The sequence below is a fragment of the Filicampus tigris genome, chromosome 1 (genome assembly GCF_054856515.1).
Source record: "Filicampus tigris isolate MCC_2025a chromosome 1, RoL_Ftig_1.0, whole genome shotgun sequence".
Taxonomy (NCBI): Eukaryota; Metazoa; Chordata; class Actinopteri; order Syngnathiformes; family Syngnathidae; genus Filicampus; species Filicampus tigris.
The window spans coordinates 12,251,923-12,278,822 of NC_141217.1; the positions used below are offsets into that span (position 1 = coordinate 12,251,923).

The following is a 26,900-nucleotide window of genomic DNA, read 5'->3' on the forward strand; positions in this document are numbered from 1 at the left end:
GATATTTGAAGCCAATATTTATTTTATATTTTATATTAAGGGGTAAAATGGTGTCAAATTTATGAAAAATAAAAACTCCAACACTTGATTTAGTTCAAATGCCTAAAGCCCATGTTTATCAAACAACTTTAGTGATGTACAAGATGTTGAAGCTTTTCTAGATCTTAAAAAATAATCGGCCCGGCCGATAATCCCTAGTATTCTGTTGTCATTTTGAGTTTTTTGTTTGTTTGTTTTGTTTTTATTTTTACCCTGCAGTATGGCCTTTAAAACATATGTGCTGATTCAAACCACTAGACCGAGCAGCCACACGTCAAACAGTGTAAAAGTAAAGATAACAGTTACCGATTGTAAGGCCGATGGAATCTGGCTAATGCCTGGTTTGCTATTTTTGGGCTGTTGAGAAAAAGAATGTCATCCCTTCAGTCATGGCGAAATGAACTATCAGTGCATGCGCATAGGGATAAATGTGTGAATGCTTGTATAAAATGTAAATGTGGCCAGCGAATAGCGAAAATCTGTGTATACGGTAATTGATTCGTAGAAATGCATTGGAGAAAGTGGGGAGTTTTTAAATTTTTTTTTTAATTTTTGTTATTACTCAAAAAAACGATGATGATCCTCTAATATGCGTTTTCCATGAAAAACGGGGCTCGTCCCTCACCCAAAAAAAACAAAAAAACAAAATGCAATATTGACAAACAATAGCGAACAGGTGAATTCGCAGGTGCCGAACCGCGAGTTTGCATGGCCCACTGCAGTATAGGGGAAAGTATTCATAATTTTCTCACCACAAAAAAAAAAGAACAAACAAACACGAAACCTTTTAATCGAGGGCCCACTCAGCAGGGGTCGCCAGTTGCCCATCCCTGATTTTGAACATGTACTGGACCCATGCACAAAACAATACTTCTACCTTTTGTACTGAAGAAAAGTATTTAACCAAGAAAAAGATAATTAAAATCAGAAATGCATGCGTTATTCAATTTCTCACCGTATCCATGCACTTTGAAAACTATCAATGCTCATGTGAATTGCATTATACAAAGGGTCTATTTTTTCCCCAATGGGTAAAAGGATAAAGTGTGGAAGCATGCACATGACGAGTAGAGGCGTGACCGAGACACGAGTCTCATATGAGCAGCGTCCTCGAAGCCGGGACAGAGCCAACACCATGTTGTCGCCTTATTACACAAGCTCCCCAGCGAGCTGAATGGAAGGAGGACACGGAGCAAGGCAACGTACAAGGTAGGGTTCCATTATCCAGCTTCTATGTTCAGGTGAAGCCACAGCGTGTACGCTTTCTTTCTTAAATAGGACTTAAACCTCAATTTGCTGTTGTTTGACATTTGTCCAAACTTCGGGAGAAAGATGCATGGAATTTGAAAATAATGTGCAAAGTTAGGAAGTAACGAAAATTGCTGCTGCTGTAGTACCAATATTTCATTACTGCACTTAAATGACTTTCTAAGGTAGGCTATCTGTCCGATATACTTTACTTTGAGTAGTTGTTTAACCCAGTGTTTTTCAAACTTTTTTTGAGTCAAGGCACATTTATTTAAAAAAATCCTGCGGCACTCGTACCACCAGTTGAAATTGTGGGAAAAAAAGATCATTTTAACAATATAAGTGTTATATTGTTTATATAAGCATTTTTTTACATTGAAGAATGACGTTACATTATAACGTCTTGAATAAGAATGAAATAAAAACAAAGAAAAATGTATTTTATAATGTTCGTATTGATACTTAGTGTGAAACATAGGCCTGTTTGGATAAACATGCGTCCCTAATTCGCTTTTCTCTAAACAAAGACAATTAGCTACCTGCTGCTGCTGCTACCTGCCGGTATGGAAGAGTACTACAATGTAGTAAAGACATGATTACGCTGCCATTCGCTAGACCGCACAAATTAGATAATTTCACACGGCAACACCTGACAATATCTCTGTCCCTGCCGAGGCACACAGTTTGAAAAACACTGGTTTAACCAAATACTTTTAACTTTCCCTATAAAACGCGAAAAAAAACCTTTGTACTTCTTATTTGTAAAAATTGGTGTATACTTTTGTTTTTTTTTCAATAACCTCTACAGATGATGACAGAATGTAAAAAAATAATGTCTGTAGAGGTCAAGTCAACCACGGTTAAAGTAGAGCATTGAAATTTTAAACACGTACCTATGGCAACAATTTTTGCTAGCATACAAGTTGAACCAATGCTAATTACCCCTCAAACATGGGGAAACATGATGATAACCTGTTTTTTTTTTCTTTACAGTACCAGCACTATGTAAATTTATAAAAGAGGGATTTCTTTTGTGTACAGTAAAGTTTTTGTTTTTTGCTAAGCTAAAAAAGTCACGGGTGAGCCAGTATTTTCCCCCAAGGATGCATGTGACAGCAACAGTCTGGTGTTTAAAGGTCTGCCGCTTCGAGGCTCCTAACTTTGATTAATATGATGGAATCTCAAATACAACCATTTAAAATACTGTCTGCTTAGGATCACTTACTCACTTAGAGCTTGGACTGCATTCACACGGGCAGTTACTGTATTTGATTCACATCAGATTCCAGTTTTCGTCACACTCTTTGATGACGCAATCACATGAACTTGCCATAAAAAAAAAATCTGAATAGGGTCACTTGAGCCTTGCAGTGTACATGAGGACCTTTTAGCTTACTGTAGTACAGTATAGGGCTGGACGATTATGGAAATAATAAAAATTACAATTGATAAAAACAATTGTTGATTTCAAATCTCATCTGCTCAAATCTGCCATCATGGCCTCATGCCCATTTATCCCTGCACATCGAACACACTTGAACCCTCTATTCTTTTTGTCCTTCTGTCCATTCCTTTTGCATCAACAGTGGATGTAAACGTCTGCTGCTGCTTCTCACATTAGGACCGGCCACGCTCAAGCCATGACCTCCAAGTCACCTCTGTTCAAGGTCATTCTCCTGGGCGACGGCGGCGTGGGCAAGTCCTCCCTCATGAACCGCTTCGTTAGCAACAAATTTGATTCCCACCTCTTCCACACCATCGGCGTGGAGTTCCTCAACAAGGAGCTGGAGGTGGACGGCCAAAGTATCACCCTGCAGATCTGGGACACGGCGGGCCAGGAGCGCTTCCGGAGCCTTCGCACGCCCTTCTACCGCGGCTCCGACTGCTGCCTGCTCACCTTCAGCGTGGACGACGCCAAAAGCTTCCGCAACCTGGCCAACTGGAAGAAAGAGTTCACCTACTACGCCGACCTCAAGGAGCCCAACATGTTCCCCTTTGTTGTGCTGGGCAACAAACTGGACGTGGACAAGCGGCAGGTGTCGGAGGAGGAAGCGCAGCAGTGGTGCCGTGACAACGGAGGACTGGCCTACTTTGAGACCAGCGCCAAGGATGCCACCAATGTGGCTTCGGCCTTTGAAGAGGCGATTCGTCTGATCCTCACGCTGGATGACCGCGATGATCACCTCATCCACACTAACATGGTGGACATGAGTAGGAAGAGCGCCTCCGATTCCAGCTGCTGCTGAACTTTGAGTGTCGTTGATGTCAAATGTCGTCAACGGGAATCCTATCGAGGAGCGAGGTTGACGTCAAATGCCACCAACTACATTTTCTTACGGGAATGGAAAGTAAAGTCTTGCCCAACTCTGGTTTGATCATTCAGATAGAAAAGTAAAGAATACAGGGCGCACAGTGTTCGACTGGTTAGCACGTCCGCCTCACAGTTCAGAGGTCGTGGGTTCGATCCCGGCTCCGGCCTCCCTGTGTGGAGTTTGCATGTTCTCCCCGTGCCTGCGTGGGTTTTTTCCGGGTACTCCGGTTTCCTCCCTCATTCCAAAAACATGCATGGTAGGTTAATTGATCACTCTAAATTGCCCCTAGCTGTGATTGTGAGTGCGGATGTTTGTTTGTCTCTGTGTGCCCCGCGATTGGCTGGCAACCAATTCTGGGTGTCCCCCGCCTACTGCCCGATGACAGCTGGGATAGGCTCCAGCACGACCGCGACTCTTGTGAGGATAAGCGGTATCGATAATGGATGGATGGAAGTAAAGAATACAAATATCAAAACACTAAGTATGCCAACAGATGGCAGCATTGGAAGCATTTTGAAAGCGATCACCATGTGTCAAAACGTGTTTCATGTTGACGCTTGCGAACATGGGTTAAATCTACTACAGAGAGTGTCACAAAAGACAGAAAAGAGGATGGAGATCAATGAGCTTTAGAAATATAAGCGATGACATAATATACATATACACACACACACGCACACATACACATTTCCCACCCCCCATTTTTCTTGGAATACATACATTGAATGTTTACCACAGTTTTTAGAAGAATCTTTTGAGTTCAGAATTCCCCCCCCAATATATTTAAATGTTCGGCAATTATCCGCAGCTTTTGCTATTCGCTTTCTAATGTGCTCTGATACTATAACACCGATACTTCATCCTGAGTGTGCTATGTGCAGTTTAGTGGAGGGCACAACTCCAGTGACACATTCATTTGAAAGAATAAAGAGGCAGGAGACAACAGTGACACGATAATAAAAATACCGGTTTTACTAGAGAAGGTTACAAAAATCAGCACTGTATAGCAGTCATAAAACTATTTCCAACTTAAAATAAAAAGCATAAGGAAACACCTACATAGACTACATTGCCATCAAAGTACAATGGATATTTTTTTCTTCTTTTTTTTTTTAGAAAAGGGGCAGGGGGTAGGGGTGCAGAGGAAGTGTGGGGGGGAAACACCGCCTACCAAAGTTGTCATACAATTGACTACACATCACCTGAAAAAACTGCAAAGACACAGTCATGTCTCCTTCATGCAAATAACAAGGAAACAACAACACCCTGACATGAATTGTCTGATAGGAAATTGAAGTTTGCCTTTACATCCACCTGGCGGCAGAGGACGTATATTTATCAAACATAGCACACATGGCAACAAAGTCCTTTTTTTTAAAATACAGAATAGACAGCTGCACACGTGGACAATACTGACATGCTTCATTTCATCAAATTGTATTTTTTCTTCATTTTTTTTTTTTTAGGTTTGACTAAGCAGTGATCATCAATTATACAGTAGTTTATGATTAGGAAATAATATCGGATTATAAAATGAATGTATGAAAATTCCTGACTTGTTTTGTTGAGAGTGTAAACATCCAAAAACAGTCTGTGGCTCATCTGAGAGGCTTGAACAGAAAAATAACAAAGAAACACTCAATTGCACTGACGAGTCACTCTTTTGGCTGGTCATCCAAAAAAAAACCAACAACAACAAAAAAAAAGAATAACAAGAAGAACTCAGCTGCCTAAAACTCAAAACTGATGAAATTAATTCGTTCATATTTTCTATGTTTACATCACAAGAACCTCAATCCTTCGTGTCATGACTGCACTGTTTCCTTCACACAACAAAATTATTGAAGATGTTACATTACAATTGTATTATCAAACGCAGATCTAGTATTGGAGTGCTAAACACACAAAGGGAGCGTACATGTTTGGAAAGAAAGAATAAATAGCATGGATAAATACTGATTGAGTTGAGTCAATTCGAATCTTTTCGGGGGAAACAAGTATTTACAGTTGGGACTTTTTCACAAGAGGAAGTCATTGTAAAATGCGCATAGTTTGAGTCAGTGCTTCAGATCGGTGATTCCCAACCAGTGTGCTGCAGAGAATTATTCCATTTCACTTTCATTTACGACAAATAATGTACTATATTTATCTGTTTAGCAATGCCAGGAATGTAGAGTGACAGGCAGAACAATTAGCGGTAATTGCTTTACCACTAAATGACAGACAGTCCATAATTAACCAGTGTAGCTACTTTCTGTTTTTAAGGACATTTTTGGTGGGTTGTGTGCTGTGAGATTTAAAAAAATAAATAAATATGTGGCTAGGGTCAATAAAGGTTGAGAAATACTACTTTAAAGAATTTTTAGACAGGAATCAAAAAGACTTTGATACCTGAGGTATAAAGGTTCCGTTTGAGAAACCTTTACTTGCAGAATTGACCTATATAGAGGGTACAGATCATCGAAAATAAAGTCAAAATCAAGTACGTGATTAATTCTCAAGTCATGACACGCTTTGGAAATAATATTGGACACTAACTTTGTCCCAGTGTTGGTGCAGGGCTAATTACTATTTATACCATTTGAAAGTAGCCGTCATTGTTTAGTTGATTATTATCTACAGTATGACGAGGTATTTCAATGATTGATTGATTTGGTTTCAATTTTTTTAAATGAGACACAAAAATCCATTCATAGCGACTACAACTTTTCGCTTTGGTCTGGATGATTGAGCATTAAAATCGTTAGTCAGTATAATGAAGCGCAGGTAAGCGTTTCCCAAAATGCTAAATCATGTATGCAAAAACAGCCTTAAAATTGCTTGACTCGCTATGGGGTAGTCTATATTTTTTCTGTTTCACAAGTTTTCTGTGTAACAATATTTTGAGCATCCACAATAAAGAGTCATCAATGTAAAGAAGTAAAGTGAAAAAAAATGAACGCCAAAAACATAAGAAGAAAAATCTTAAGAGTACCTGGCATTTTCCAAAAGTATTAAAAAACAACAACATTCGCACACATTCACACAATATATTCATATTCATATATATATATGCATATAAAACATCAAAAAAAGAGAGGACGTTGGTTGCCGTCTGGCTTCCGCGTGGCGGGCTCTGACAGTAAACAATGTTTATTTAGGCGGCGGGGAGCCGTGCGTCGAGAGGATGTGCCGGCTCGGGGGCGCGGCCGTGGGTGGGCAAGGACATCAGCCGGACCGCAACCCAACAGCCGGTAGACGCTTCCTAAAACCAATGGACCGGATGTGAGCTCCAGCCTGACAGACGAGCTCTCCCATTCAGAAGCCTCTTTGGGGGTGGGGGGCGTGGGGGGGGGCTGCCAATTCCTCCTGACCCTCAATCCCGTTCCCTTCTGGTGGGGAAAACACGCCCACTCTATCCAACATGGCGGAAGGGAAGAGCAGAGAGACTCAGGAGATGGCGGGACTATTGACTATAACTAGGGTGCTTGTTTTTTCTTTTTTTTTTTTATGAAGGAACCTGATGGGTACTAAGGTGTGGTGGGGTAGCGGTTGAAAGCATGGGGGGGGGGGGGGGTATGGGCAATGCTGGAAGAAGCCAGGTCGCTCATCCTTATGAGTAGGAGGACGAGTTCTGGCCCTCCTTGGAGCGCGCCTCCGCCTCCAGGTCTTGGTCGTCCTTGGTCTTGATGTCCTGGTAGTCGTGCGTGGAGACGACACTCTTCAGGTAGGCCCAGTTGGCTGACAAGATCATCAGATAGTGAATCTGAGGAAAGACAAGGCAACTGTCGGCGTGAATTGTTTGCAACGTAGCAGGGGGTGGACCACGACGCTAGTGATGAAAAACGAGTTGAAGTCGATTTATCACTGACGGATTCCACATTTAAAAGATGAGATTGACTATCTCCTCTTAACATTGTAGATTTTACACTTCACAAGGATTTTTTGGGGCCAAGCACCAGCAAGTTTTAGAAAAACGATCATTGATCCGATCTGTTTTTAGCTCCACGTACTTAAATTGTGTTCAGAATTAACATTAATTAAAGGCGTTCTCAAATCTTTTGGGTCCAGGGACCCCTTCCAGCAGTGGCCACTTTGTACTTCCCTCAGAGGGCCGTTATGACAGTAAAACCAAATCAATGTTTAGTCGTCTCGTCATATTACATACACACGACAAATTGATGCATTAGTACCGGTCGTTTTGAAATCAGAAGTCAAGGGCAGTAGTTTGTTCAATAATTTTGTATTTACTGTAAATAGGGTACCAAAAATAATTGCATAATCTCAGTTATTATTTCTGATAGATGATACATTTGAAATTTTGGCACACATCTTGAAATAGTTGCTTTGCCATTGCCGATGCGCTTCCAAGTCGCAAATAGTTTACAGAGGTGGCCTTGCTTCACCTGCTCAAATCCACTTGGGATTCATGAAAAGTGTGTGCCCATATGCAGGAATAGACTTTTCAAAAAAAAAAAAAAAAAAACACAAGATTTGGAATCAGCCCCACCCCAAAACGAAAATCTAGTAAAGTTTACTTACATTTCAGATTTTTTTAAAAATTGTAAAAAAAAAAAAAAATTGACCAGAGTTATTTTGCAAATGCCCATGTAAAAAAAGTTTTTAAAAAATGACCAGTTATTTTGCAAACGCCCAAGTTATGGTTGATGGACCCTCGAGAACATTTTATGCCAATAAATGTCCGTGTATGTGCTGTGGGAAATCTCACTTTGAATAACGACTAAACAAACACGTCCTCATCCGATCTTAAAACAGAAACAGTGACCCTCTGCACACGCACACAAAGAGGTGGGCAGCTGGGGAGAATTTTATCCCGCGGCTTTATGCGCTGAGCGTAAGAGACCCAGGGTTGCTATGGAAAGAGATAATTGCGCCCTGGCAACGTCCATATTAAGAGCCTCACCAGTGCTATGACAGTCGCTCCAGCTCCGGCAAACGCCACAATGTAGAGGTGGTAGGACAGGTAGAACTACAATTCAAAACACATTTCAGGTTAGTGGCGAAAGAAAAAAAAAAATCCAAATGAGAAGAAATGTATAAATCTCACCTCACTGGTGTTACAAATGTCTCCCAGAGTGGCACCACAAGCTTTTCCCGGTGTTGCATTCCAGGGAATGACACCTGTGGGATCAAAGCCTTAAGTCATGCAGAAACCTTTTTTTCTTTACTTTGCTCATCCTCAAAATGATTACACCGAGTAAAATCAAGAGGGAGTCCAATTATGCAGCCAATGAAGAGCGTGGCTGCCTGCGACGACGCCGATGTGATCCTTGTCCCACTTGGGAGGCGAGCCAGCTGTGCCTCACATGTGGGTCACATACAGTACACTGGGCCATCAAACACACAGCGGGATAAAGATGGAGTGGATTTGCAATCAAATCCAATCAGGATTTCCACAATCTCAATGTATTTTTTTGTGCCTGAATTGAAAGGCAATTGAAACGACTGAGTGACAAAGACAATAATGTTGTGTAGTAAAAATTACTTAGTGCATTAAAACTACACCAATGCGTCTATTTTATCAATCCAAATTTGAAAAAGAACAATCCTGGATCAAATATACCCCAATATCAATTTACTTCTTCATTTCAGTCATTTCTGGCTTCACAGTTGTAGTTGACTTACCAAAGGCGTTGGTGGTGTTATATATGCTAAATGGTGTTTGTGCCACCTACCATACTGCCTGACATCCACACAGATGGAGTCGGGCGAGGTGATGTTGGAGTCCGGGTTCCTCATGGCCGCGCAGGTGTTCCACATGTTGAAAAAGAGGAACACCGGGATGGCCGTGAAGCCGAAGATGGCGAGGAAGGCTAGGGCGAGGATGTAGGTCAGGAACATGAACTGAAAAGAGCACAGAAATGAGTCTCCATGACTTCATTCGCTATCAGAGATGGAAAAAAAAAAAGAGGCCAGTAGCGGGTGCATTTGCTATCTGGGCCTTCGGGGGTTGACTTACATGACTTCATCCACCTCTTAAAATGATCACTATCGTGCCCCGATTATAGAAACCATCAATACTATATAAAAACACAGGGGGGGTGGATAAAGAGTAGTACTGATGTCATTTTTACATGCAAACCTTTTATATAAGTGCCAATGTTAGGCTCATCCAAGTGGCCTTTTAATGGCAAATGTATTGAATTGTACTGTAATTCCAGTTCGAGCGACCATAGCGGTGGAAGAAAAATCTACGGAATAGCACCGCACCGGAATTGGTAAGGTTGGTTCAAAACCTAGGAAAAAAGTAGCGGCTTATAGTCTGGAAAATACCGTAGACAGTCGGGAATAATACTTTAATACAATTTCAGTTGTAAATGCAGGTCGGTGCTTCTGATATTGTTTAGAGCGAAGGCTTTGCCGGCCATATAATACTGTTAAAGGCCAATGGTTCGAGCACAAATTGGACATCTGCAGCAATCAGAGTAATCAGGCTAGAAAGCACAAAGTGTGCCAGTTTTATCCCCAAGGGCTCAAGTGTGCACAAGTGTACATCTTTCCACACTTTGAGCGTGTGAGTGTGTGTGTGTGTGTGTGTGTGTGGGAGATACATACAAAGGCGGTGATGCAGCGTCCGCACACGGTGGTCTTGAAGTCACTCTGCAGCTCCTTCTTGATGGCGCTGGTGGTGTAGAAGCCCTCAGCCAGCAGGACGATGGCGTAGACGAAGAAGAAGGAGGCAATGCCGTAGATGATGTACTGAAAGATCTGAATGCTGGCCCCATGGAAACAAGAGAAAGGGTTCGATTAGGCGGCGTTAAGGTTGAATTCTCCAAAGCGCTGGGGAAGGGGCCAGAAGTTCAAAACTTACACCAAGGTGAGGGTGGCGTGGTCGCTGGTAATCCTGGAGAAGTGGTTCTCCAGCATGGTCAGGGTGCCGGTCAGCGCCACGTGGCCGCAGCCACAGAACAGGGCCACGCCGGAGAAGCAGAGGATGGTGGCCACCAGGGAGGCGTAGGGCACCCCGCCCAGACACTTGATGCAGCACTCGAAGCATCCTGCAGGAGGCAGCGGTGCAGTGTTAAAACCAGTCCCATTTGAAACAAGTCGTCCTGGCTAGAGCACAGGTCGAAGCGTAGCTTCGTAAATGTTTGGCTCCGCCCACCCGAATTCTAAGTGCTTTTTTTTTTTTTTTTTTGTTAAACATTTCCTTGGCCATTTTAATGATGCGTCGCTTTATGACATCTTGCTTACTTTTTTAACACTTTATTGAACACTGAAAATTACAGACTCTCTCAACCCACAGTCAGTCGCGGCGGAGCTAGCTAAACTGTTTGACAGAAGTGGTACAAACGGCAATTTGACGTCTTCTTCTATTGTAATGAGTGGGATGGGTGAAGTACCACATGTCCCCAGCAGAGAGCGCACTCCCAGAATTTTTATTTCAAACTTTCAGTTAGTAAATAGTTTGTAAATTTCGATGTGTGAAAACATACAAAAATGCTGACATGCGACTATTCAGGCATTGCAGGTTGCAGCGGTATTGCATAGTGTAAACGTTCCAAGTCCGCTAGCTTAACGCTAAGACATAATGGGAAATGCCATAGACAGTTTAACGTATAGCAGTTGTTAAGCCATAAACCCTAAAACGCCTGGCTCAACAGCTCCCCAAAACCAAAGGTCGGCTTTGGAATTACCCTTGAAAACATGACATTTTCCCAGAAATCTCAGCCCCTGTAGCAGACAGAAACATAATTCCAAAAGATTTTGAGCCCTTAGACATGTGGCTTGCACACAGGCCCGAGTTTATTCATCTTTACGGTTTGTGTAAAAATAAAGTGTCAGTGTAAGAGAAGCACTATTTTTAATTTCAAAAATCGAGTGATAATTACATCCTCTATTTTGTTACAAAGACGTCGATATTGTCATTGTCTACAAACATATATCTTAACCATATATCACGTTCGACTGGTTCTACTGGTTCAAAGTCCACAAGCGCATCATCTATATCACTGCCGTTACTTATTTTGAAGCTCCCGCGATCGATAGCGTCCGCCATTATGACCCGAAAGAATTCCAGAACATCCTCTGCGGCTCACGACACCGTCACATGTATATTCTGATGCATTTCATTGGTGAAGGGAGCAAAAAATTAAAAACAAAATGAAAGAAAATGACGTATATGCTCTCCAGGCTTTAAGGGTAGAAAGACGGTTATGCACTCCCATCCTTAATGGGTTAAAATGCTTTTTGCAGCAGACAATTGAAAGCAAACGGTGCAGCAAGACACATAGACTGTCAATGTAACATACAAGTATGTTTTTTTTGTCCTCTTTAAAAACATTACTGCATTACATTGCTTGCATTAAAAATATTACTGCAGTTGACTGAGTCACTTCCAGTACTTGTGAAACGAATTTGTTTGATTCTGCATGGCTGTATTATATTGTACCTCTGTGGTTGAGTCGTGCACATCAGGAGCCACAATATATTAATTGTGATGCACAAACTGTTTCATTCTTTCTATTCTATTTAAGTTATGTTTTTATTTTAAAAAAATCGGATTTAATGTTAGCAGCTCCCCAGTGCACAACCACGCTCACCTCCCTTTTGTCTTGAAAGAAATATCTCCAAAGGACCCCCCACACACACACTTCTTACAACCAGATGGCATGAATAAGTCATGTCCTGGTGCTAAATAAATGATTGTAAAGCAGAGGAGATGTTTTCTAGGGCAGCCACGAAGCAGCACTTGAGTGTTCTCCCTCTGAAATGCTGGGATGGACTTGTACGCTCCAGAATCATCACGCAGCTTTCCTCTGCGTTTGAGCATCAACAGTCAAGAGAACCAAGAGCAACAAGGAGGTGGGGTGGGGGGGACTCTTATATAACTAATTGTTAAAAATAGATTCTCCAGCAAAGCAGGAAGTTTGCAATTCAGGAAAAATAGGATGAAAGAAAGTGTCTTTTGTGCTGTGTTTCCATGGCGACCTGCTCCATTTGGCAACCCCAACCCCCATCATTAGCTTTTTGCATGTTCAAGAGTTTGTTGAATTTAGGCATCCACATTAAGTAGTTGGATTCGACCGATTAATCGGCCAATGTTGGCTCTTTTGGAATCGGCAAAAAGTGACCCAATTTTGTTGATTTTACTCTTTACAACATAAGACAAAGAAAACTACATGAAAACCTATAAAAAGGTTGGCCAAAAATCAGCGATTTGTGCACCTGCACTATTGCAGAAATGAGATGTTCTCTGCTCCAGAAGTGTGAAACCTCAAAGAAAAACACTCGTTTGATGATCCATGACAGATAATGCAGTGAAAACACGAGATTCACTTTCACACTCAACGCAAGGCGAAGCTAAAAAGCCTCTGTCTGCTTTCATCACAGACCGCATCAATTGACTCTAATGACAGGTCTTCCACAGAATTGATAATCCACATGCACACACTGCATTCATTTTACTCAGAGATTGGTCTGCGGCACACCCCTAATAAACAGACATCCTGCAAAACCACAGCAAGGGCATGATTTTTTTTTAAATTGAAAACTATCCTTTGAGAGTTTTCTATCGACCCGTCAGAGCTGTCCATTTTACACTCCCGTAGGACTTTTGGTCGTTATTGATGGCTTTAAAAGAGCAAATTGATTTTTGCCTTCACAAAGGGGAGGGAAGTTCATTGTGGCTTATCTGGCAAAACAGTCCTGATTTGGATGTGCATAAGATTTACTGTACGTATTATTTACGGGGCGATGATGAAAAATGTAAAGAAGAAACACACCTTTTATCGAGAGTGCTACATTGCTACGTTCTAAACTGCTGGGAAGTCACAACTACTTGTCAAAGCATTCCAAACAGACAAATTGCTAGATTTTATTTTATATATATATATATATATATATATATATATATATATATATATATATATATATATATATATATGTGTATATATATATATATATGTGTATATATATATATATATATATATATATATATATATATATATATATTATATATATACACACATTTATATTTATATTTGACATTCTATATTCTGACACCAAAAACCAAATCGTTTTTTGAACACATCATCATTTAAAAAAAGTACATTTTGGCAAATAACAATGCATATAGCAGGGCACTACTTTATTGCATATCAGTGTGATTCCCAACCACTGCCGTGGAACATTGGAGAGATTATTATTATCATCTACGTTCACTTAATTGGTCCAGAAATTATGTTGACGATAAAAAAAATATTTTTGTCCATCCATCCTTGGTGGCGACATATCGTGATATGCAGAACAATTAAAGCTCTTCCACTCAAAGCAACTACAGCAACGTATCCACTTTTTTTTTTATACATGTTTTGTTTGGTGCCATGAAATATTTTCTCATTTAAAACATGTGAGTTGCATTGAAAATTTTGACAACCGCTAAAAGAAAGTAGAAGAGGAAGAAAAAACGTTGAGACGGTCCCAAAAGCTTCGCTGGGCACACACAAAACCAAAGTAGGCTAGTTACTAGTTGGAGGTTGGAATATCTGTGCTACTTACGCCACAGCAGCTAGCTAGCAAACAAGCTTTGGCTAGCTACTAGTGTGGCTACGTTGGGGAGTCGCTCCTAAGTCAGTAATTGTTGCCTATGTGGTGGCTAATATGCCACATCTCTGACATTCTCATGATGAGAAAAAATGGAGAAGACATGTTAAATGCTAAAACAATCTAAGATTGACATGGTTAGCACGTTTAACACCGGAATTCAGCGGTCCGCAAAGAAAATAAAATGAACATTTCCAGTCTTGACTCTCTGATTGGCTGGCACCTGCTCGGCTTACTGACTTTACCAGGAGCGTTGACTCTGATGCTGTGCTGCTCAGCATGCTGGCGCTAGGGCCAGCACATGCTATAAACCCTGTGATTCGGCGCTAGATTAAGTCAAGTTAAGAAGCCCCCTTCAAAGTATGCTGCTCATGATGAAGATTCTGCGTTGCATAACGGGGGAAGAGGTTTGTTGCATAATAGATCCAAATCCCATTAATGTTAATGAAGAAGTGGGCTGATGGGATTGTGCGAGAAAAAGGTTGGATTGCTCAAACTAAAACCCCTCGGCCAGAAACAGGCCGGGTCCTGGGGGAGGGTAGTGGGGGTTGACGCATTGGTGACCAGTTGGCGTTATATATTGACACTCCATCCTGTGGTGGTCAGAAGGAAAATATGGTTTATCATGAAAAACTGCATCCAAACATGTTTTTGGTTGAACTGGTTGTATTAAAGTAAGATTATAATAGCTCGTGGAACTTATTGCCATGGCAGCTAATACGTGCAGCCGTGCTCGCCTGCAAGAGGCGGAGCCGTAAAGTAGTGGCATTGGCCAATTCAACACGGTATTTTCTTGGTCAGATTCTGAAGAATCTGAGTCAGTCCCTCCATTTTCCAGAGGTGGGCAAGGTCCGTCAATCGTCACTGACGGACGCTCGTTTTGCTGACTCTGTGTCAGACGAGGCTGCAGCGCATCATCAATAATCAGCCGTCGGATGCGAAGGCGCAAGCCCGTCTGTGACGGGTTACATTTAAATAAAAAAATGAATAAGTAACCGAGTCTGGATGCCACGTTCACGGCCATCTAACCGGCCAGGTGGCTCCTGGATGAGGAAGTGCTCGAAGTTGGGAAGAACTTTTCAACAACGTCTGATTAGGGCCACCTCGTGAAAAAAAAAAAAAAAATCATTCATAGGAAAGCAATCTGGCGTATCATTCAATTGCAACTGGTGGGTGCAAGGGATGGTCCAGTCAATGACTTCACATCCATTCTTAACCTTGCATTATAACTAACCACAGGGATTGTTTTGGCAAATACAAGACTAGACACAAAGATGGGAACACTTGACATTTTTCAAACTTTACAATATTGCTCCGTTTCCCCATAAATAACTGGAAATGGGCTGCCAGAGGTACACTTTAAGATCCAATCTCATCTGCGCATCGCATACCACAGTCTGAATATTAAGAAAATAGAAAAGCACATTGGGATAATCCTTCTTCAAGGTGGCCTAATCTCCATTTAATTCAACACCATTTAAAGACTACGTTATAAGAAAAAACACTTGAAAAGTAATCCAAACTTTTTAGCTCTGTTGAGATTCGTTGTCTCCCTGTCCCTAAAGGCTTTACAGCAAAATCCGCCATGCTTCTTTTAAACACACTCGCGCAATCTGGTCCACCCGTGGAAGTGGTTTTAAAAGCCCGCTAATAGGAAACAGACAGGCCAGAGTGGTCGGGCCTAATGGAAATCAATGGACTATTCATTAGAAGTGAATTGAGGTGACACTCTGAGGTCAGGCCGTTGCTCCTGTGTTACACCTCGCTGCATCCCGCCTCCTCGCTATGCGGCCTACCTCTGCCCCCGTCGCGTGAAATATGACCAGCAGCCCACGCTGCACTTGCAGTGACTCGCTGACTGAGACAATATGTTACAACGCCGGCGTCGTAAATCATCTCAGCCTTCTTGGTAGCATTAGGGGAGAGGGACGGCTCAGGGTTAGCCGTTAGTTGAGAGGTTATTCCAGATTATAACTCAGATTGCTGTGACAATGAGGGGGAATGAGGCCATATTTTGGAGGCAAAGGACAAAGAAAGAAGCAATCGATTCAAGGAGAGGAAAGGAAAGTGAAAGAATGTGAATTTGGTTTCCAAATTAGTATCACAGTTTTGGTGACCAAAATTGTAACAGTTCGTCAATACTGTGCACTTTTGCTAAAATCAATCGGAAACTTACAGTTATACACACAAGTTTCATATTGAATAAAAAAACGAGAAACCCAATGCACTTTTTCCACAATGAAAGTTGGAAACAGCAGAAACCAAAACTAATGTTAAAAGTGAAACTCTTTGCAAGTAAGTATATGTGATTACACCAGTTGTGTTCAAACTTCAGTTGCTTAAAAGGTTACGTGTTTCCCATTATGTTTTAGCATTAGTATTAAGCTAGCGTGATAAAGGTTAACATATGTCTTTGTTTTAAAGACACAACCTGTAGTTCTCCAACCATTATGTTTAGTTTGACAGTAAACTTCAACTTAGAGCGGCATTAAAGAGCTTGAAGCCTCTCTTTTGGTGAAGTGTTCACTTGACTTTAATGAAGATGTAGAAAATGGATGCAAGGATGTTTAAACTAACAGAAAATTTTCCTTGGTGTCCAATTTTGGTTGAGGATCACGGGTAGGGATCGGGATAGGGAAGTCAAATTGATTTTACGTGTAGCACCTTAAGGGTAGCATGCTGCAAGCAGACCAGGAGAAAATTACCCATTCTTTCATCTCCAGTAGACTTGATTATTGTAAACGGTCTTCTTACTGGTCTCCCTCAAAAGAGCATCAAACAGCTGCAGCTCATTCAGAACGCTGGAGCTCGGGTTCTTACCAGAACAGAGAGATCGGAACATATTACTCCAGTCCTAAAGACTTTACACTGGCTCCCAATTAAGAGTAGAATAGATTTTAAAATTTTGCTACTGGTCTATAAATCACTGAATGGTTTGGGTCCTGAATACATGAATGAAATGCCTGATTGAATATAAACCTTGCTGTAGGGCTCTGAGATCTGCAGACTTGGGTCAATTAGTGGAACTGAGAGTTCAAGGTAAACATGGTGAAGCCGCATGTAGCTGTTACGCTGCACGCAAATGGAATAAGCTGCCAACAGAAGTGAAGTCAGCCCCGAGTGTAAATGCTTTTATATCCAGGTTAAAAACTTTGCTTTTTTTCTCATACCTTTAATTAATTTTAAATTTTAAATCTTTCTTTGTTTTTAAAAAATGATATATTTTATATATTTTTAAAAACTCACTTTTATTTCTTTACTTTTAAATGTTTTTAAAGTTTTCTGCTAATGTGCTTAAATGTTGTAGTTCTGTTGGTTGCCTTTATTTTCTCTACTTTTGCTTTTGAAATGTTCTTAACTGTTGTGTTTGTAAATGCTTGTAGGTGTTGTCTTTGCTTGTGTGAAGCACATTGAGTTGCCTTGTGTATGAAATGTGCTATATAAATAAAACTGCCTTGCCTTGCCTTATGGCTGGCAAGTATCAGTTACCATGGCAACTTGTCACCCACCCAGTTTCAGTGGTATGTAGCACTGAGCAGAAACAACCGCTGTTTCATTCGCTCTCTGACGCTCTTTCTCACTCTCTTTCTTTCGCTGTCTTTCTCTCTCTCCCTTTGCGTGTCACTCACTCACTCATACTCACACACAGAGCATTCAATGAATGAGGTAACCGCAATCTATACCAAAGAGAACAAACACAAAAGGTAATTGAAGCAATGGTGTAAGGAGGAAGATTCAAAGACACTTTAGCTGGGTTCTCTGCTTTTGTATTATTCCGTTTTTTCAATGGAATTTGTAGAAAAAGAATTAAAGGTAAGTCAACCCAAGCATATTTTTTTCAAGAATATGTTCTATGCAGAACTACTTGAAACACAGCATTCTGATTAATATTGCGTATGTGGAATATGAGTTAAGCAGCAAAATCCACCCGTTTTTAGCCATCTCAAAGGGCGGCCATTTTGTCGACTCAAAATGACATCAAAGTTGCTCAGGGCTCAGGTAATGACCACTCATGGCTGACCTGTTTTCTGAAGCTGAGCCATAATTGGGGTGGATTAACTCTTATTCCACATATTATCAGAATGCCTTGTTTCAACTAGTGGGCCTGCACAGAAAGATCGAAACATTTGAAAAAAAAGGGCCAAGTGCTTGATTCAGGCTGTTTACATAAAAGGAAGACAATTACACGTTTTGCATTCAACTAAACCACATAACTACCGACAGTCTGCTCGTTTAGAGCTAACACACAATGCATAATGGCACAGACGGGTGAACAAAACTAGCATCGATGGGGTAGTTATAACCCTTTAAGTGATGGATAGTTGAACACAAATGGTGCAGCAACACGTCGGCAGACAATATAACAATGTTCATCGCCATAAATTCTTTGTCCTCTGCAAAAAAATGACTTATACTACTGCAGATTACTGAGTCAATTAATTGTGCAACCCTTCTTTTTGCATTGTAGATGTCTATATTATACCGGCATGCGCACCAGGAGAACACATTGAAATCCATTATCCAAACATGATGTACAAACTGTTCTTTCCTTTACTTTCTGAAAAAATACGCTAATAGTGATCGTTATTTAGCTTACTAACAACACATAAACATTTTTGTCACAGTTTTTTTTTTTTTTTTTATTGTACTTGAAATGATTAATGGCTTTTCCATGAACTTCAATGGGGAAATATACTTTTGCACTTAGATACATAGCAGAAGTAATGAGAAAAAAAGGAAATCTTGTCAAGGAATGCACGATTTATCTGGGGTCTAAAACGTCGGAGTATTAACATGAGGGCAATGGTGACAGCTATGAATGATTCAGAGGTGGTTTCAGCGATCCGCTTGTTGAAGCATTCGAGGAGCTATTTTTATTTTTTTTTCTGGCTTGAGAGGGATGCAGCGCTGCGTGCAAACACGTGACATTGGCACTCGTGTCTTTTATCTTTTTCGTCCTGTATTCAGGCTCAAGCAGAGTGGACAATATTAGCTTTAGTCCTGCTCCACCAAAATTCAAAATGGCCCCTCTGGCCACAAGTTGTGCTGCGCCAACCAAGCGAGTGGCTGGGCAATTACGCAACCAACTTGGCTGATGTCGCTCTCTTTGAGAGGTTGAAGAAGTCAGTGGCCGCCTTGTGATGCAATTAGGGAAATTCAATTTCCAGCATTCTTTGAGGGTTGCTGAGTATCGTGTGAGATATATGAATTTGCGTGGACATGGCTAAATGATGACGAACGGTAATCGCTTTGGGCCGCCATTGAGGGAATTCAGAATCAGTGAATGATGGAGGAGGGCCAGAGGAGGCTGAAGTCACTCGAGAACAAGGCCTGCTGTGCCAACCTGTCACGCTGCTATTCATATCTCACTGCAGACTGGCACCAAGCGGTGCCCAACATTACTGCTTCCCATTATGCGCAAATGTGATGGCGCAATCAAATATGGCCGCGAAGCTCCTGTCCATCGAAATGCGACCACGCGGCAACTGAATGGGGTGAATGTGAGCACAACGCACTCCGCATGTAAAAATAGAGCTTTTCCCCTTTTCAACCACCCCTGGTCATTGGCACGTAAACAAATGAAAGCCCAACACTCACACACAGACGCACACACATATCCAGATGGAGGCTGACAGCACGCTTTGGGCAAATGACTTCAAATGAGGAACGCACGAGCCCCTCCTTCGCTGTGTGACGGCTTTCACGTGCTTCCATGACCTCACACGTAGCTCCGGGCTCAGAGGAGGATACAGTAGGTGAAGGTTGCTAGAGTGTGTTGGTGCGTGCGTGGGTGCGCATGTGTGTGTTAGATAGAGACGAGCACTGAAAGAACGGAGGGAGAGACGAATTATGGTGCAGTCTCCAATTGTAACCACACTGTAAAGGATTTGGATGCTTGCCATTTTGAATGTGGGCCACACGGCATCTATTCGTGAATTCATTGTCAAGGAGCAAAATGTTGCATTTTGTTCTCTGGTTTTGATTTCGCCATTACCTTTAGGTCACTTTTATTATGATTAACTATTTTGTTGACGGTTCTTTGGCCATATTCAGTTCAAAGTACTTTTATATCGAGTATGCTTGCGCTGTTTATTGTCCACTCATTGAGGTGGACCCTTTGCATAGAAGGCAGAAAACTGTATTTTAAGCGAAACCTTTTGGCAATTTAATTTTCAAAATGACTACATCACGGGGGGCGGGTTGGTGACAAATTTAAAAAAATGGCTGGACTAAGCATGGCCGGAAGTGGATTTTAGTCCGGCCCACTAGTCGGCCCTCATGCGTTTGACGTGGTCGCGAGGCGGCCAAATTTCATCTCAGCCTACTCAGTGAAAGGCTTCTTTTTAGGCTTCTTTCTACTCCCGCGTCGGCGCGAGCGGCAACTGCCACGTTGATTCACGTGACCGACGCATTGTGCTGTTGGCCACAGGTCTGCAACACATGCCACGCACCCATCAGGAATTGTTGCTGCTCTGATCGGTCCATTATGTCACATGTTGCGATGACATACAGTTTCCCACACGGAGAGTAGGAGAGAGAGGATGCAGCACGCAGCTCGTTGCTGCTGCAAAGCGAACTCGTTTGGCAATAAAATTAAATGCATCGTCTAGTCATCTTTATGGTTGTAGCAGGTACGATATCCATTGTTGTTGCTGTCTTTTTGAAGCGACGCCCCCCGACTTGGAACTTAACGGTTTCAAAACAACTTGTGTCCGCGAGTATATTAAGCTGCGCGCAGCACTCAAGTATGACGCTGCCACATCAAGGTGGAGTTCATGCGCTTCTTCTGCCGACTTCTACTTCCGGAAATATACTGTAGCAAACCTGCTGTGTATAGAGGTTTGCTTTTATTTTGAAGGCCGGGAACGAAGGGAAGTGTGGAAAATAAGTAACTTGTTGAATGCGACTTCTGGCCGTCTGTTCGACCCAAATAATTATACGACAAAACCAACCTCGGGGCTCGCAATGGAAGTAAGCACACGCAGTTGGGTAAGTAGTATAGTACTAGTGGCGCATTTTGAAGCGTGTCCACAATGGGTTCGAATAGTAAATTAGCCAGCTAATGATCCTTAAAAAGCTTCTGCCGTTAGCATCTCTCAGACGGCGGCGTCAGTCACGGACCCTTTTTTTGGGTGGGCCGGAGGGCAGAATGGTGCGGGGGGTGATTATTTTTGTGAATAGGGCGAGGGGTTGCTGCCGGAAGGGTACCCAGGTCAAGGGTGGAGGGTCAAAAAAGGGTCAAGTGCCCAGCTCTGGCCATAGCTTTGCTGACGTTGTGAACTGACGGGAAAAAAAGCCTTAAATTGGCTAATGATTAGGGGCGGGCGATATATATCATCATCGATATCGTCAACGTTGCTTTTATGATGTGGATTTTACATTGAGTATTTATACTGACTAAAAAAGAAAAGACAAATGGGTACATTGACGGCTTCAATGAAGGAGAAAATAATGAAATCCTCATTCGGCGAATGCGTAGACGGCAAAGGGGGAGCGAGTAATAAACCTTCATTCTGCGAATCAGCGGACAGAATTCAGTCACGTGACTCTACGATGGCAGCCGAGGGAACACAATGTTGTTTCAAATATAGAGAAGTGTCTTGTCTCAGCGACATACCGGTAATTTAATAGCAAGTCCATGTCCCTAGTCTGGAAATGATTCGGGGTTGACAAGACTGACGTCGGTCAGAATAACATTGCTAGATGTGCCAAAACGGTCGCCCTGAAGAGCAATTCACCCACAAATCTGTTTCACCACGCATTGCATGGATTACGAGGAAAACTGCGACTCCACAAGCACGCTAAGAAAAGCTAAGTAAACATACACGCTCAGAAAACCTTCGCCGAGTTGAGCAAACAAATACACTGTACCATTGTCAAAGCAAGTAAACAATGGCGAAACATAACTAACGACGCCATCATCATAATATTACTTTACAGTGGGTACTGAAAGTAATCAGACCCCTTTAAATTGTTGACTTTCTGTGTGATTGCGGCCATTTGATTCTGTGAAGCAAGTGCAGATTTACAATTTTTTGGTAGAATATCATCAAATTATCATTAGAGTTTAAAAAAAAAAAAAAATATATATATATATATATATATATATATATATATATATATATATATATATATATATATATATATTTTTTTTTTTTAGCTCATATCACCCACCCTACTAATGATAACATCTGAAAAAAAGATACCTTACTTTAGATTAGATGGGGTATTTTGGGGTTTCCAGGCTGGCGAAAGACGCAACACATTCGCAACAAATCATTTGTGGAACGGACAAACTTTTTTTTTTTTAAAATATCCATCCGTCCGTTATCCATACCGCGGGCGCGCTGGAGCCTATTCCAGCTGTTTTCGGGCAGTAGGCGGGGGACACCCTGAATTGGTTGCCAGCCAATCGCAGGGCACACAGAGACAAACGAACAACCGCACTCACAATCACACCTAGGGCAATTTAGAGTGTCCAATTGACCTACCAAGTATTTTTTTGGAATGTGGGAGGAAACCGGAGTACCCTGAGAAAAACCACACACGCACGCACGGGGAGAACATGCAAACTCCACACAGGGAGTTTTTTTTAAACCATTTTTGAAAATAAGTATGGATGAGCTGGTTGTTGTGGTTAATGCCTCCTGTAATCAAAATCTTAAACACGGTTGACTTTTCCTCTCTCTATTTAAATCTTTATAATAGATAGCCATCAAACCAAAGTTGAGCTTTTTCATCCACAGACCTTTTCCCCTTTCTGGCAATCATACGTTAATCTCATCTTTTTCCTGATGGCCACAATAGTTTCATACATGTTTCTCAGATTGCTGATCCTTTTCTTTACAGAAGCTCTGTTGAAACAACACAATCTTCACCTCCATTTGCAGCCTTTTGCACCCCTCCAGACGATGACGTAATCCCAACCCCATCTGAGAATGGACGCTGAGGGCGGCGAGGAAGTGCTGCTTTACGTAACACACTAGGAAGGTGCATCTTGACAGGGGTTTCAAGGAGGTTTTTGCTTTCTTTTATCAGGCAGAATGCTATCAAACTCAACGTCAGAGAGAAGAGGCCGACCATGCTTACAAGATCTTCAAACAGCATGTTTATAGGACGCAACCAGACAAAATGATTTGTTGGGCTGAAAACTATGCTTATATCTGGGGGATTGAAGACTCGCTAGGGGGGCCCTTGTGAAGCCCGCCCCCAATAGGTCAAATATCTGTCAGCAACCCTCCACTCATGCCATCAAGTATCTAATATAATGTTATTCTCCATATTTTTGTCTGAGATATCTGTTTTTTGTTTTGTTGTTTTTTTTTTTTTAATGTTTTTTTTTAAATGATAAAACATAGTAAAAGATAATGAAGAGACATTAACTGTATGTACTGTAGAATGTGTGTTTTGAATGAACCAATGAGTGACATCAGGAGCTCTGCTCTTTGGGAGTGTGTTCATTTTGTATTGTGTTTGACTATAAATTTAAACAAATATGACAAAGTATTGTAAAACAGTCAAGTAATCTGCCTGTAATTCATATCTTTATTGTTGTAAAAGCATTACGGGGACAATAAAACTACCGTATTTTCCCGGACTATAAGCCGCTACTTTTTTCCTAGGTTTTGAACCATGCCGTTTATATAAAGGTGCGGCTATTCTGTGGATTTTTCTTCCACCGATAGAATTACAATACAAAACAATACAATTGCCATGGATGGAACAGGATGTGACTGCAGATGGAGGAGTTCAACAGGCGAGGGCGCTATGCACTAGGTTATTAATTATGTGGAATGCAGAGGTAGAGCTGACAAACTGGAGTGGCAGCATGTAATTTGTCATTCATTTAAAAAAAATAAAGGTGCGGCCTATAGACCGGAAAATACGGTGAATTATTCCATTCATTATACTGTATATCGGTTCTTGGAAAATTACTCTGTCAAATATAGGAATCGGCATCAGCCTAAAAAAAAAACTCCATATCGGTCGGGCACTAAAGTTAACAATCTGCGCCTCCATGGTTTGACCCTGAGCCGTACCTGAACATGACGCCATGCAACATGTACGATGATTTGGAGCCAAAGCGGCTGGCGCCCGGCAACACAACAACACAAGCTTCTTACTCAAGCACTCTCGTCTTTTGGCCCCCAGTGTAAATCTTCAGCGTCTTATTGGATGCCTATAAGCTCATGGTCACATTCCAGATGTCAAAAAGCGCACACACAACCGATTACACAAATAGGCCACCCTGAAATCTATTTCAGCGCGGCAGCGTGGGTGGATTGAGTGGTGCAACAACACACCTGCAAGCTGCTTGACGATCACTCGCCGTAACTGGCGATTGAAGGATTCACAGGGTTAACTACTCGTTGTGAGCATACCGTCATGGTGCTCAACCATCCTCGGGAGTGTTTGGGGGGGGGTCTTTAAACGGACTCGCACAGCTGATGTTGCACGATGGGCTCCCATTAGGCCCGTGCGTGTAGCGCCACACCTCGGGAGGGAGTGATGTAATGGCTTTTTAAACCGTCAGAGTGGAGGGACACCCCTTCATCTCCAATTTGCATCAGGGTTATGGTTTGCTGGGAAGAGACGCCCTGACCACTCAAGAGTCCACACTTGTGTCTCAGACATACAAATTGCATAAATTGTGGAAGTCATTGGCTTATGATTTGGTCATCCTGGCAGTCAAACATGAATGACCGCTTTTTAATACAACAGAACAAAAGAGCACACAAACTGTGCTTCCTGACCACTGTGAGAAAATACATTTTATCCTAACTTATGATTTATGTCCTACAAATGTCTATCTACATTGAAAAAAAAATGCTGTGCATCAATTACTCAATGTTAGTTCTTCAAGTGGTTTGCACGAAATATAATAATCTGAATCCAGATACAGTTTTTAAATAAATTACTATTGTAAACTATTTATACTAAAAATGTATCTGGATCCAGATGATTTTATTTTGGGCAACAACCTGATGAAATATAATTGAATAAATTCAACCGTCAATTTTTTCAGTGTATGCATGCCGGCAACACACTGAAAAAAGTTTTTGTTGAATTTACTCAATTTTATTTCATCAAGGTTGCATGAAATAAAATCATCGGGATCCAGACAATTTTTAAGTAAACTACAAATCTACTTATAGGGAAGTCGACCCCAAAATTTTCTTTGAAAGAATATGTTCAACGCAGGCCCACTTTTCGAAACGTGGCATTCTGATGAATATTGCGTTTGTGGAATATGAGTTAAGCAGTAAAATCCACCCGTTTTTGGCCGTCTTAGGGGGCGGCCATTTTGTCACCAGCTATCAACCGAAAATGACATCAACGTTGCTCGGGGCTCAGATAACGACCAATCATGGCTCAGCTTCAGGAAACAGGTGATTAGTGACCCGTTTATTCAACAGGACAAATGGTCAAACACGCAAATACAAAATGAGAACACTTGCAAGGAGCTGCTGTAGGCCACAACTAACGCCCGGGGGAGACGCGAAGCTGAGGCTAGGCCACGCCCCTTCAAGTCACACCCAACACACATACCACCTTATTCAAAGTACTTTTCAAAATCAATTTATCTGCACATTACATTTTATTGTGTTTTTTTTCTTCAAATCTGCACAATGCACAGAGTGCACAGAATGTCTGCATGGAAAATAAATCAGTACACAGTGACACGTTTGCCATTCACACACAGCGGGAGAAGCAGCAACAGTTTGATTCAATCCATCTTCCCCCACAAACTCACACATGCGCGCAAATGCGGTGCGATTCAGCTTCACGCCTTTTTAGGAAGCTTTAACGTGGAGCCTGCAATAGTGATGCTCGAGTCGTGCGAACAGACGATGTCCTCGGACCGTGCCTCGATCTGCGTCAAGTGATGCGCGGATCTTTCTGCAGATTTCTTGCCGGCAGGTCGCACGCAGACACACGAAGAAGCAATAACCTGAAAACGAGGCTTTCCTCAGCTCCCGACCGACGCCGGTGCATGATGATGACGAGGTCTCATGTAAAAACAGTCGTGCACACGTATCGGTGCAGCGCCACCGATGCTAATGTGTACATCAGATGGATATCTTCCATTTAAGGCGCGCAAAAACCCCAAATCTGCACCACGGGCTGGATGAAAAAGGAAACCCTCGTCTTTGTTAACCCCCCCGGGAGAATAATAGCGTCGCTATTGTTTGCAGCGGGAAGCCATTGCAAGCGGGTGAAACGGGACTCAGGTTGGCGCAAACCGATCAAAAAAAAAAATTGGCGCAAACGGCAGCTGGGAATAAAGCCTACCTTTGCTCTCCTGTCCTTCGTCTTGAGTCTCCTCCGCGTTGGAGTCCATGGCCGGCTTTGTTCCATCCATTATTATGGAGCTTGAGGGTCTCCTATAGTGGCACTGGGGGGGCTTACAGTATAAGGATGGTTGGTGGATGATCGTGGAGTGGGGACTTGGTGCTCGTGCGTCTCTCTCCCTCTCTCTCTCTCTCTCTCTCTCTCTCTCTCTCTCTCTCTCTCTCTCTCTCCACCCCCCTCCCCCCAGCTCTCCTTAACGTTTGCACACAACCTCTCGCTCTTTCTCTACACGTGCAAATGCTCTTGTCAGGTTGGATTGCTCGCGCCTGTGATCTATAAATTATTTCCTCACCTTTCATTCAATGCAGTTTTTTATTGAAAGGGGGCGGGGGCTATCCACAGCGTGATGGCCAAATGTGCAAGAGCTCTAAATATGCAAACTCATGTGTGGCCATGCGTGAA

The 26,900-nt window shown here is 42.0% G+C and overlaps 2 protein-coding genes across 3 annotated transcripts; one reads left to right on the top strand and one right to left on the bottom strand.

Annotated features, from left to right (window-relative positions):
- The first annotated feature begins 1,103 nt into the window (after positions 1 to 1,103).
- Positions 1,104 to 5,558, top strand: LOC147152797 (ras-related protein Rab-9A-like). Of its 2 annotated transcripts, none has more exons than XM_086018520.1 (2): positions 1,104 to 1,248; positions 2,874 to 5,558. In XM_086018520.1, the coding sequence occupies exon 2, from the start codon at positions 2,928 to 2,930 to the stop codon at positions 3,531 to 3,533; it is 606 nt and encodes a 201-aa protein (XP_085874646.1). In that variant the 5' UTR covers positions 1,104 to 1,248; positions 2,874 to 2,927; the 3' UTR covers positions 3,534 to 5,558. The 2 variants fall into 2 exon arrangements, with proteins under 2 accessions (XP_085874646.1, XP_085874027.1); XM_086017901.1 differs by having other exon boundaries at positions 1,113 to 1,248; positions 2,909 to 5,558.
- LOC147152798 (neuronal membrane glycoprotein M6-b-like) lies at positions 4,546 to 26,692 on the bottom strand. The gene is made up of 7 exons (XM_086017776.1): positions 26,439 to 26,692; positions 10,411 to 10,597; positions 10,155 to 10,314; positions 9,275 to 9,443; positions 8,647 to 8,720; positions 8,503 to 8,568; positions 4,546 to 7,344 (listed from the first exon to the last, which is right to left on the bottom strand). Exons 1-7 carry the CDS (start codon positions 26,506 to 26,508, stop codon positions 7,192 to 7,194), a joined length of 879 nt encoding a protein of 292 aa, XP_085873902.1. The 5' UTR covers positions 26,509 to 26,692; the 3' UTR covers positions 4,546 to 7,191.
- Between the last annotated feature and the right edge of the window lie 208 nt (positions 26,693 to 26,900).